Source organism: Meleagris gallopavo, chromosome 2 (genome assembly GCF_905368555.1).
Source record: "Meleagris gallopavo chromosome 2, MGAL_WU_HG_1.1, whole genome shotgun sequence".
In the NCBI taxonomy this organism is placed as follows: domain Eukaryota; kingdom Metazoa; phylum Chordata; class Aves; order Galliformes; family Phasianidae; genus Meleagris; species Meleagris gallopavo.
Genome location: NC_139405.1, coordinates 46,369,094 through 46,381,182, shown reverse-complemented (window position 1 = coordinate 46,381,182; position 12,089 = coordinate 46,369,094). Strand labels below are relative to the sequence as shown.

General features: G+C 41.2%; 1 protein-coding gene across 6 annotated transcripts in view; it reads right to left on the bottom strand.

Annotated features, from left to right (window-relative positions):
* Positions 1–9,895, bottom strand: part of STXBP5 (syntaxin binding protein 5) — a 104,216-nt gene extending 94,321 nt beyond the window's left edge. For all 6 annotated transcript variants that reach the window (XM_010707153.2, XM_010707155.2, XM_010707158.2 and 3 more), the window contains exons 1-2: positions 9,743–9,895; positions 7,969–8,066 (exon numbers count right to left, since the gene is read on the bottom strand). In XM_010707153.2, the coding sequence (XP_010705455.1) occupies positions 7,969–8,066; positions 9,743–9,895 (251 nt within the window). The remainder of the gene's footprint in view (positions 1–7,968; positions 8,067–9,742) is intronic.
* Positions 9,896–12,089: the final 2,194 nt, after the last annotated feature.

The window sequence follows — 12,089 nt, the reverse complement described above, 5'->3', positions numbered from 1 at the left end:
AGACTTAAACTGTTCTCATTTGTGGCACAGAGTCTTAAGCAGGACATCAATGTCAGATCAGGCTAAACAATAGCCACAGAAAAAGTACTTTCATGAAAGTACTGTAAAAATCAAGATAAATCAGGATGCAGTACAAATCTCTAGAAGACAGAATTGCTACATACTCTCATACATACAATCATCTAAGGAACTACATCATTCCACCACAGTTCCCATTAGTGAAATATTTCAGTTCTACCTACTTACAAGAATCATTTTACAGTGCATCTAAATTCAGTGATGCAAATATCACTGCCAGAAGTTTAAATTATGTCAGTAGAACTTTACTGTATTTGCACTGGAAGTCAAAACCGAGTAGTAACTTAGTATTCTCTTGGATAAACTCATGAGCTGCATTATCAAGCGCACACGACGGAAGTGTCAACACTTCTAAGGTCACTAAAGTACTACCAATTGAATACTAAGAGGCTATGCCTTGGCATACCCTCGAATAGCATTCAGGTATCAACTATGATACAGCAATTCAAAGATAAGTTCAGTAAAATAACTTCTGAAGTTGACTGAATGTCTACTGCCTGCAGGTAACACAAACCAAGACTGTGTATGAGTGCGGGTACCATAAACTTATTTTTCAGACCAGCAAACAGAAATACACTTTGTCAAAGAATTAGATCTCTGGAGAATTAGTCTTGTTTGCTTAACCAGATGCACTTCACAGTCCTAAGAAGCAGCATTTTTCAAAGAAATTAGAATGATTGATGCACTCCAAGATAGGCAACATCAAGAACAGCAAGTAGAAAAGAGGAGACTCAAGAGATTAAAGATATCAATTTAGCGCAACATTTATTTTCTCAGAATTGCTCAGGATTCTTTTTTTTTCTTCTTTTTTTTTTTTTTTAAACCTCCAAATGCAAAACCATTACCAGATAGCTAAAGTTAAGGACAAAGTTCCTAAAATATAATTTTTCCAGTTTTCTTTAAGTTCATAAAGAATGTAATAATTTAAAAGTTTGATTCCTTTTTTTTTTTCCTCTCCACTGAGATGCTACAGAGATAACCCTACAAAAATAAACATGCTGTGGGAATTCTGATAAGTAATGTGTTTCACTGCTTCAGAAAACCAAGAAACAAATAAAAGAAATCTAATGCAGTTACATATTTCTGCTGAACAGGAAGTTTTGTTAGGAAAGGCTTACAATCTTAATTTCTACTTTCAAGCTTTATCACATCTCAAATCATGAGCCACTTCTATTTTTCCAGCCACAACTCTACTGTAATTGCTCATTCCTTCTCCTGCAGCAATAATGCTACTTCAGATCTAAAAGCCCTTCCATAGTGACTGAGAAACAACAAATCCAGTGAAATTATGAATTAAGAGTCCAATTCATTGGGTGCTGTACCAGAAGCCTGAAAGCCTAAGCTGGGTCCCAGCTGTCCAATTTCCTGTTACATTTTACCCTAAAATTCTGCTTCAGTTCTATAAGGATAGCAAATATCATAACACAAAGTTGTATCACCTCAGTGATACGTCTACCAGCAGTTTGGAGATCCAAGGAAACCAAATGACATAGTAAAACCTGCAGCCTTGAAAACTTCACACACTTTCCAAAAGACATTCTCCTCCCCAAGGTTACTATGGCCCAGAAAGTTTCTAGCTGCATTAGCTATTCACCTTGCCAGTAAAATAGCTACAAGAGAGAAAAAAAGATTTCATTCTAAGATTCATTTTCATAATTTACAGAGATTCAATGCAATTATACTTCAGATATTCAGGAACAATAATGGTTATACCGATCTGTTGCTTTGTAGAAATGCAATACAAGTGACAATGCTTCAAACAGGAGACACATGCAATCAACTTGCTTTTATGAGTTATCACTGTGTAACTATTAATTTAAGAAGCACGCTATCCTACATATTATGAAGAATTCAGTCAGCTTTATCTGTGTAGGATTAACTAGCCATAAGTCCTTGCCTTTTTAAGAGTCGTGCATCACACTGTACCATCACTTTGGCCTCATTTCACTCCAACACATTCAGAGGTCAGTTGATTTTCTTCATAAAGAAGAGGGAGATTTTTCCCCATTGAAAGCAAGCTGTATGAGCACTAATGATAGTCATGTGAAATAGGAGTTGAAAGAGGTGATAAGAAATATGGTGCATTTATAGAAACGGAAATGTGATAAGATTAATGTATGCTACAACCAAAGTACATTTCGTTTTTCAACTACTCCTCTACATGAACTGGTAGTCAGTGAACGTTTTCTTATTAATAGTTAATCACAGAGTTGCACTGGCATGACACTACTATGGGATTTTTAGAGGCTTTACTGATGCACCTTACTTAAAACAGGAAAATCTGTTCAAATTGCAGAAGAGTACACATGTGGATAGAAACTTCATTCAGCATACAAATGCCAACAAACCAAATACCTGTTACACACACACACACAAAAATAGCACAGTTTGAGTTCAGTAGATTCACAGAATAGATAAAAACCAGAATCATTTAGGCTAGACAGAATTTCTCAAGTTCAATTGCTCCAGTCTCCCACCTAAAGCACTGTCAACTGTACAATTTGATGCTTGGTCTGGAAAACTGAAAGCTTTGCTCTGAATAATGCAAACAGAACTCCAGGCATTGCTAAGGTGCCCTGCATTCAGAATGGAAAAAGAGCAGGTAAAGAAGTACTTGACAAGAAAAAAAAAAACAAAAAACACAACAACCAAATAAAAACAATTTGATGTTTGAGTATGAAGGGAAAGAAAACGGAAACCAATCAACTAGGCTTCCTTCTGTATTTGAACAATTCAAAGGAAAAAGTATTTTTAATGGAAATAAAGTCACAAGTTTAAAATAGGATTTTCTTATAGCTTTACAGATTTCACTGAATTGCTTGAATTTTATGGTATACATCTACAGCAAAACTATCCAGATGCTCTAACAAACATTTCATCAGAAATTGCACGGACTCACATATTCAGGCTTTGAGCTATTTTGATCAAAGAATAACAGTTGCAAGCTCTTCTCACAAAGGCCAAAGAATAGAAGTTACAGAAAGCAAGTTTTACATGCCTCATATGAAAATTTCAGCCATTTGCTTATATAACCATCTTCTTTTACTGCTGAAAAGAATGGGGGGAAATGAACAGATGCTGACATTCAGAACGACTGAAATTTTCAGATATTTACTGACAAAATGATGAACAACTCAATTTTTCTCCTTCCTGTGAACTGAGTTTGCAACGTGAAAAACACACAAAAAAACAAACAAACAACAAGATTATAGTCCTTTCTGTTTGAAACTAAAATGTCCTAGCCATAGTTTAGTCAGTGTGGAAGGTACCTAACACTTACTCTACTAGTATCCCCTTTATTTTCAAGGCCTTCCAGTGGAAGCAGTCTTACTTTTAGAATTCTTTCCATCATGAGAGAAACTGAGAGGCAAGCTGCAAATGATATTTTTTTTTTTTTCAGATATGAAGTACCAATAAAAATACCACGTTCATGTTGGCAGGCAATCAAAACATGACTTACTTGATACACTGTCCTAGTTTTGCTGTCGAGAAACTGAAGCATAGAAAACTAAATATCTAGTTTAAGATGGAGTAGTTAAACAGCAGGTTTCCTTCAAATTATCTGCTTTAGCTTCAAAGCTTATCCTACTTCCTATCACAGTCATCTGAGCTTATCTGTTTGTTTTCAAGTCCAGAGCCCTGTAAAATTAACAATGTAAAATCTGAGGAGATAACATCCTGAAGACAGACAAATTCTGAAGAGCTTTTTTTTCACCTTTCTCAAATTTGTTTACAGTTTAAATGCTAATATGTTCAGGTCATGCTTGACTTCTAGAGGGACTCTTAAATGAAAGAGGAACAGTAACTGACAACACAGAAGTAGACATCATTGTCCATTGACACTGAAAGCCACCAGGGTGCAATGCAGTGGAGTCTGCCCAATTGCACTGTGCTGTACATTAGACCTAGAGCCTCATTAGGAGGCTTCGAGTATGTGCTGGGAAACCAAAACACAGACAATTATTATGGATGAAACTTCTTAGATCCTCTGGACTATGTGTCCTGGTTTCATGGTTCAAATACATCCAGGAAAGAAATAAAGATGAATGTTTTGCAGCTCTCTATCTAACATATTTGGAACAGAAGATCAAAAGGTGATAACAACACTAAAACCAGCTGGATGGTTTACGTGTGGAGAGGAGAAGTCAGTATCCACAATGACAAGTGCTGCTATCAAAAACTTATGCTGACTATTGAAATTTGACATCAATAAACAGTGAGAAAGTTGTTCCTTGCAGGGAATGCAACCAAAAAAAAAAAAAAAAAAAAAAAAAAAGTAAGCCTGAGACTGAAATGCCACACAAAGACCAAGCCACTAGCCAAGACTCAAAACACTTCAACCATATGGAGTGAGTGCCCTTCAGCCAACACAATGAGCTCAGAAGAACAAGTAGATCACAGTGAGCAGATAATTGTGTTTGCAAGATAAGTAAATTTAAGTTTTTAATGCCACTCAAGTGTGTTTCTACTCTTGTTCCTATCTCATCATTCAATCTTCTCTGTGAAACAGAAAACAAAATTAAACTCTTCAATTACTTTTGAGGGATCCCAATACCAGAAAGAATGTTCATGCCGGCTGGGTATTCTATGTCAAGTGCAGTGGGTCCAATATCTGATAGCTCTTCAGGTTTGTATTCTACTAAGCCACACACTAACTTTTCTCAACATAAAACAAATGAACCAGGATCTTCCTTTATAGCCAAAAACAGAATGAAAGGAAGAACAATCATACCAATAGCTCAAAACATTTCTTTCTATTAAAGATAATATTCAACTAACAGCAGCCTGCTTCAGAAACATTTGCTTCTAAGTCTCCTACCTAAGTTTGAATTAGAAATATTTCTGAGTAACTCTGGAAGTGAAATCAAGATGGGCAGTGAGCACTCAGACTGTCACCTCGATGACACACAAGCTTACAGAAGCTAAAAGTAGTCTCCTCTTGGTGCTTTTAGGGATTCCTCCGCCTCTTAAGACTGCTGTTTATGGGCATGCAGTGGCAAAGTTCTGTCTTCAGTACATTAACTCCACGATGCTCTCCTCTGAATTTAACTGATTAAGATCAGGGACAAAATGTTAATGAAGTGGTAATTGTCCTTCCAGTCTAATTGGTTAAACACACATTCTGCACTTAAGTATTTCCACTTGCACAACTGGATGCAGAGAGCTTAATACTACATTGGTGTTATTTTGTCCTTACTTGCCTCTGACAAATATACAAAAACAGTGTATGTCTATCAACAGATTTTCATTCTTTAGAAAAAGTTTTAGTTCCGATGTTACGGTCACTGTACCAATAGTAGAGATAACAGTATTAGTGAAAGAAAAATGCATTTTTATGTACAAATACTTGCAGAGTCCTCATAATTAAGAGTGAGATATGAACATGATTAAGAAAATTCGTGCTCACATGAATCTTTTTCAAACAATACTGGTTTTGAAGTTAAAATGACTGAATTGAAAATTGCTCAAATGCAGAGAACAAGTTCTATAAAGAGGTTAGGTCATTAATTACTCAGGACTGTAGTACTGATTTCTTTACATATTAATGAAACCAGAAACAGGTTAGTGCATTAATTTATTTAAGAACATTTGATACTTAATAACATCTTAAAAAAAAAAAAAAAAAAAAAAAAAGAACTTGCAATTGTTCCTCCAAAATTGATCATACCACCTATTTGCAATAGAAAGGATCTGAAAGCCTGATAAGATGTATATACTTGATATGCAAGGAAAACATTAATACCCAACTCCTACCTGCTGGTAGGCAACAAATGAAGCATTATCCTTCCTTTACTTCTATATATTCATAACAGAAGAAAATGCAGATTGACTTTCCTTCCACTTTTAGGATTTAGTTCCCAATGAATATCTCCTTAGTGACTCACAGTCTTTCTACTGCACATCTCATTTCATAAGACACACTTCTACAGCTCTAGAAAGTGGCTCCCACTGTAACGAATCCTTGCATAAAAGGTATTGTCAGTAAAAACCTTGGTGAGTAAGTTACCCTATGGGTCAACAAGAACTTTGTCGTTATTTTTATCCATCAGCACTAGGGTGAAAAACAGCTTCTGCAAGTTTCACTCCTTCCCAAAGGCTGTTCTTTCTAGGTTTCGCTAGGTAGAAACTGAGAGGTTGGTTTTACATTTCAAGTTTACCTGAATCCATCCCTCTGCCCACACCTCTCCCTCCTCCCAAAGAGTAAGCAACCACAGAAGATACAACTTCTGCAGCACTTATGACTTACTATGCTAACCCATCAGGCTAAACAATAGGCTTTAAAACATTTCTTCCAAATCTAAAAGTCGGTACTGAGGACACTCATCTTCAACAAGGAACTCAAATATTGCAACCTGTGTGAAACTTCTTCCCTTCAGAAATAAATTTTCTGTCACTAATTACGCTGCTTCCTCTCACAGTAACTCTGTTGCTTCCCTCAGGATCCTGCTGGACTTATCTTGATTATTTGAAAAACAATTCACACTCAGAGAAATCACAGGTGTAGTCACAGCAAAGTGCCAGTAAACAGGTTTTTAATCAAGTCATCATTAGCCAACCTGCAATGTCGTATCACCCTAAACTACCTGCAAGCAAGCTCTAAATCCTTGCATTTTGTTCTCTCCCACCAACCCCAGTCCTTCCCTCAAGTTTCTTTTTGTTCCCTCATCTATTCTACCAATATTAGAATACCTAACAACTGTAACACCACATACCCTCCCTTTTCCATTTAAATGGAACACCTCACCTTTTAAAGAACTAAAATTTATTAACTGTACTTTCAAATATGGCACTGAGAGTATTGCGTGGTCACTACAGTTTTATGTTGAGACCTTGAGAGCTCATAACATTACAGCATCATACAAGTTATTACTTCAGTTCAGCCTCTGATTTAATCCTGAAGTTCTACCTTCTCAACTTGTAAAAGACAACCCTTTTAATACAATTAACCTTAGACAGGATGCTGATGTTACAGAAGGAAACAAACAAAACAATATCTACTTGCAGAGAAATATAAGTACAAGGAATAAGAGAATTATGAGATTTACCTGCAGTTTAAAGAGGATTAACTCAATTTTTCTAGCAAGATGGCCTAAGCCTTTTCCAAAAAGGTCAGAGTTCATGCAGCCTCAGGACAGCAGAGATTTCAACTCATTCTACTCTGCTAAGAAGTACAGTTTAGGCAATAGTAGCATAGATTAATGAGTCTACAAGGCACCTTCTTTTAAAATGAAGTTGAAACACATGTGTTATTAGATGGCTTGGATAGTACCATATGGATATGATACCATATGGCTACAAACACATGGCAGTTTTAGCATACAGAAAGAAGTGGGGTTACTGTTGGTTTATTCCATAAATTCAGTCTGCTCACCTCAGTTGCTTGCAAACCATCAGTGAGATACCACTTCTTCACCCCCTAGCATCCCACTTGAAGCCAATGTTTGCAACACAGAAGTAGTAGAAGTAACACAGAAGTGGTAATAAGTAACCACAGTATTGTGACATTTCTCTCAAGAGTAAGGCCAACAAAAAAAACACAACAAAAACAAAGGAACATGAAATTTTAGAATTCCACTGGATAAAGCAGTATAGTGAAAAAGATCTCAGACCAAGCGTCTCTTTAGATGCATAGTCAGCTGCCACAAATCGTCAGTGCATTGGTAGCTCTCTACAAAATGCATATATTAGATTGATATGATGGGAACTAAGCAGCCATACCTCTCATAATACGAACACAACTTGGACTGATGTGGAATAAGTAGAAAAGTCAAGCCACCTGTCAACAGCACACAGGCCTTCTTCCCCTTCTGCATACCTGGTTCCCACAACATGTTTGAGCAACTTCAACAGCTGAATGAAGGCATCTCTTTTCAGAACAGGAAAGGATACAGTCTTAATGCTCCAGTCTGGGTCCCGATGGCCAGTATTTTCTGAACAGGATCAAATGCCAGGGCTGAAGGTTGATAGGGGAAACCATGGCGTACAGTCTAACAAGTCAGTGCACCGTAGCAATGATGGAACAAGCAGTAGACCAAAAATAAACAGAATCAATATCATATGTTAGGGAATGAAATTCAGTGTCAATGACAATTAAGGAACCATAGTGTTTTAATAACAGACTAACTGCTGTCTTATAAGAAAAAACTATAAAAAAAAAAAAAAAAACATACATATTTTTACATCAATCCAGTCACTCACTTGCTGAAACTTAATGTTAATTTTGCATTATCACTGTACAAAGACTGTATCAGCAAGGCATTTTATTTTTTCATCTACTTTCTTCTCTGATTATTCCTATTTTCAGCCCTAACAAAGGCACTAAACAATTAAAGCCTGAGTTGTTCCTAGGAAGTTTGGAAACAAAGCCAGATCTGCCATCAGAACTGCTACAAATTACCACCCTCGCTTTTCAGAGAATTGCCTCAATCTCACTCCGACAGGCCCCATATGACAGTGCAACCTCTCAACACCTTCCCAAAAAAACCCAGCAACCCAGCCTCCACACATTTCTCAACCTCTGCTTCCATCCAAAATTAATGAATCCAAAAAACCTCCTGAAATCAGACAAAAACAAAATCCCCACCCTTCAAAACAAAGCAAGAACCCTTTAACCAAGGAATTAAAATCAATAAATAAATAAAAATGAAGCTATTCACACATTTAGGTTTCTGATTGGCCAAGACTAATTTGGTAATTGACCAAGCAATAACTCCACTGCAGTTCTCTGGCTGCAATCAATCAGAATCAAGAACAATAGGAACACCACCTATTCTTCCTTCCTTCACAGGTGTACAGTGCGAGCCACACAAACAGCAGCTTTTCCATTTCAAAACCTTCACTGAAAGCAGCCAGTTATTTAGGACCACATCAATGCATAGCAAACTTCTGCTATGTTTCTTTTCTTCAGCCAAGTTGCAAATACAGCCCACAACTCTTAGTATTTCACACAGTGAATAAAGCCTGCGTGGTAACAGCTCTGCTCTTTTCCACGTCCTTCAAGACCAACTTGTAAAAGTGGCAGCAGCGCCTGCAATACCACAAAAAGCAAAGAGGAGAAACCGCAAACAAGCTCAGCCATATCACGCTTGGCCACGGGTGCACTGTGAAGATAAAAAAAAAGGGTATTGATATTCAAATCAGTTCTTATTCCTCTAGGTACAGCTGCTGGATTAATTCGCTGCATCATTTTCCAAAGCGTGCAGCCACCAACTGCAGTTCTTGTATCGCACACAAGCAAATAAGGGGAAAAAAAAAAGAGGAACTTTTCTTCCGTCTCAGGAGAACACTTGCAACAGCAGCATCGGCCGCTCGGCAAGACGCTGCTGCGAAACCGCCACGAACGTCCACAGTCTTTTCCAGGCGCGAAGGAACGGCACGAAAGCGCTTCCAAACAGCACAGAGCTAAACAGCCTACGGGCCCGTTGGCAGCGCCTTACTACGGGGCGCACTGAGCCGGGCAGCGCTCCTATCCGCAGCCATCCCGCGGTAACACCGAGACCACACGCATCACGCAGCCCGAAAGGCGACGGCCCCCGGAGCTCTCCGGGAGCGACGGCTGCGGGAAGTCGCCCCGCGCACACGCACCCGCCGCCCCTTTCCTTCCTCTCTCCCTCCCGACACGAGCTCGGCACCCGACCGGGGCCCGCAGAGCAGCGCCGTTCACCTTGCAGAGCTGGAAGTGCTCGGACTGGAGCGTCTCCTGGATGTCGCTCTCCCGGTTCCCCGCCTGCTGCTGCTGCGAGGCGGACGACGCCGAGGCGGCGGACGAGACCGCCGTCAGCCCGTCCAGCACCTTCCTGATGTTAAATTTCCTCATGGCTCTCGGCGTCGGCGCTCCCCGCTCCGCTGGCCTCGCCGCTCCCGGCGCCGCCGCCCGCCCCGCAGGCGGCAGACGAGCCCCCGGCGGGAGGGAGGCGGTGCGGGGGCGGCCGCGCTGCTGCTCTCCCGCCCGCGGGGAGGGCGGCGGGCCCAGTCGCTAGTCCGGCAGCGCGGGGCCGCTCCGCATCGGGGGACGGAGGCTGGAGCCAAGCAGATACGAGCCCGTCAGCCCACCGCGCCGCCCGTCCGCGCCCCCCCCGCCTCGCCTCACATGGTGGCGGCCGCGGCCGCCGCTGTCACCCGTCCCTGCGTGTGTGCGTGCGTGTGTGTACGCGCGTTGTCTGTGCGGTGCGTGTGCCGGTTCCCTCCCGCCGCAGTCTGGTTCCCCTCCCCTCAGCTCGGCTACCCTCCGCCTCCTCGGAGCTGCGTGTGCCGCCAGCCAGTCACCGGCGGGATGCCGCCGGCGGCCGCCCCCACAGCCGCCGCCGCCACCGCCGTTCTCCTCCTCCTCCTCCCCCCTCACCCATCCCGCGCTCGCCCCCCTTGCCTGACAACGCGGAAGCGCAGCGCCCCGGGGAGGAGCGGCGGCGGCAGCGGCGGCAGCTCCCAACCTGACAGCGGCGGGGCGGCCGCGCATGCGCGTAGAGAGGGCCGGCACCCGGATGTGGCGATGCGCGGTCTCCCCCGCAGCGCCGCGGAGCGCACAGGGTTGCGGAGCGGTGTCGGCGGGACTGCTCCGGCGCCTTCGGTTCGGCGGACACCCGCAGAGACGCGGACTGAGGAGCCGCCTCCATGCGTTACGACGCCGCGTTAGGGCACGGCAGCAGCTGCCGAGCGTTGCTCTCCGCTGGTGGACAGGAGTTCGGGTTGTGCTGCCCGTATTCTGCTTTGCATTTAGTATTCGAGTGCATTTTTTGTGTAATCTGTTCAGTTGTTCCTGTAACAAGTGAGGTGCGTTATTATTCGCACCTCAGTCATAATATTTCTGAAGGTATTGTTTGTTTCCTGAACTTTCTTTTCAAGTAAAACAAACTAGACCAATGCCCACTGTTGGAGGAAGCTTGTGTAGACGTGATTCAAGACGTCCCAGATCAGCGCCCAGCAAAGCCAAAGCCGTGTTTGCAAGGGGCGTTTCAGCCTGGTAGCTGGGCGTGCTTTGTTAGCACTGTCAGCATAACAGTGCACACAGACGGATAAGTGCAATCAAAGTGCTGCAACATAGCCATAATAATAACCTCAAAAGTAAAACTTGCACAGGATTACACCTGTAAATCCTACGCCAATTTACAGCTGCGTTACACACAGACATGTGATGTATGGATGCTGGAAGGCAATCAGGACAACTTACATGCTCTTGTGAAGCGACTGTCTGATGAGCTCACTGAGCTGTCCACCTGTGTTACCAGGTCTCTTGGGCACTTCCTCCACTCATTGTGGTGAACATGTGAAGGCGTGCCTCCAGAGATGGCAAAAATCCTGCAAATAAATAAAAGTAGACTTAAGAATGACTCAGTAAATATCTCATGTAAGAATTAATTTCATTTTAAGAGAAATTTCAGTATCTTAGATTATCCAGTACATATTTAATCTAGCAGTTTGTAAGTCCTAATGTGTAATCTTTTAGTCTATTCATACATGCTCATTGCAATGTATTAAGCTGGGAAGAGAATTAACGAAACTCAACTATGTTGGACTAAATGATAAACATTGATTGTAGCAGGTAAAGATAATCCATACACATATAAGTTTAAGATTGCAACTAATAGGCCATCTAAATCCTGTTATCAGTATATGTCAGGTCAGGTCTTTCGAACATTCCTAGCTATAACATTTGTATCACAACTAGTCTCATTAATTATGGTAATATTAATCACAGACACAACAAACTTCAGAACTTGCTGACAGATTAAAAACCATAAGCACTCTTTGCATACTTCAATCACTTTTTTTTTTTTTTTTTATCTCCTGTGTACTCAGCCCTTGAGTCCATTCCTTATCTCAATAATACATTTTTAGAGAAGAGATTGAACTTCACTTTCTGCTTAGGTCAGCAGAGAACACAAGGAGGACCTCATTCATTGTTGTTACATTGTACCAATACTTGCAAAAAATTATGCTAAATATATATTACAATATATACAGTGTCAATACAGCAGCATTTCTCTTCCTTCATGCTTTTTAGTTGACACCAT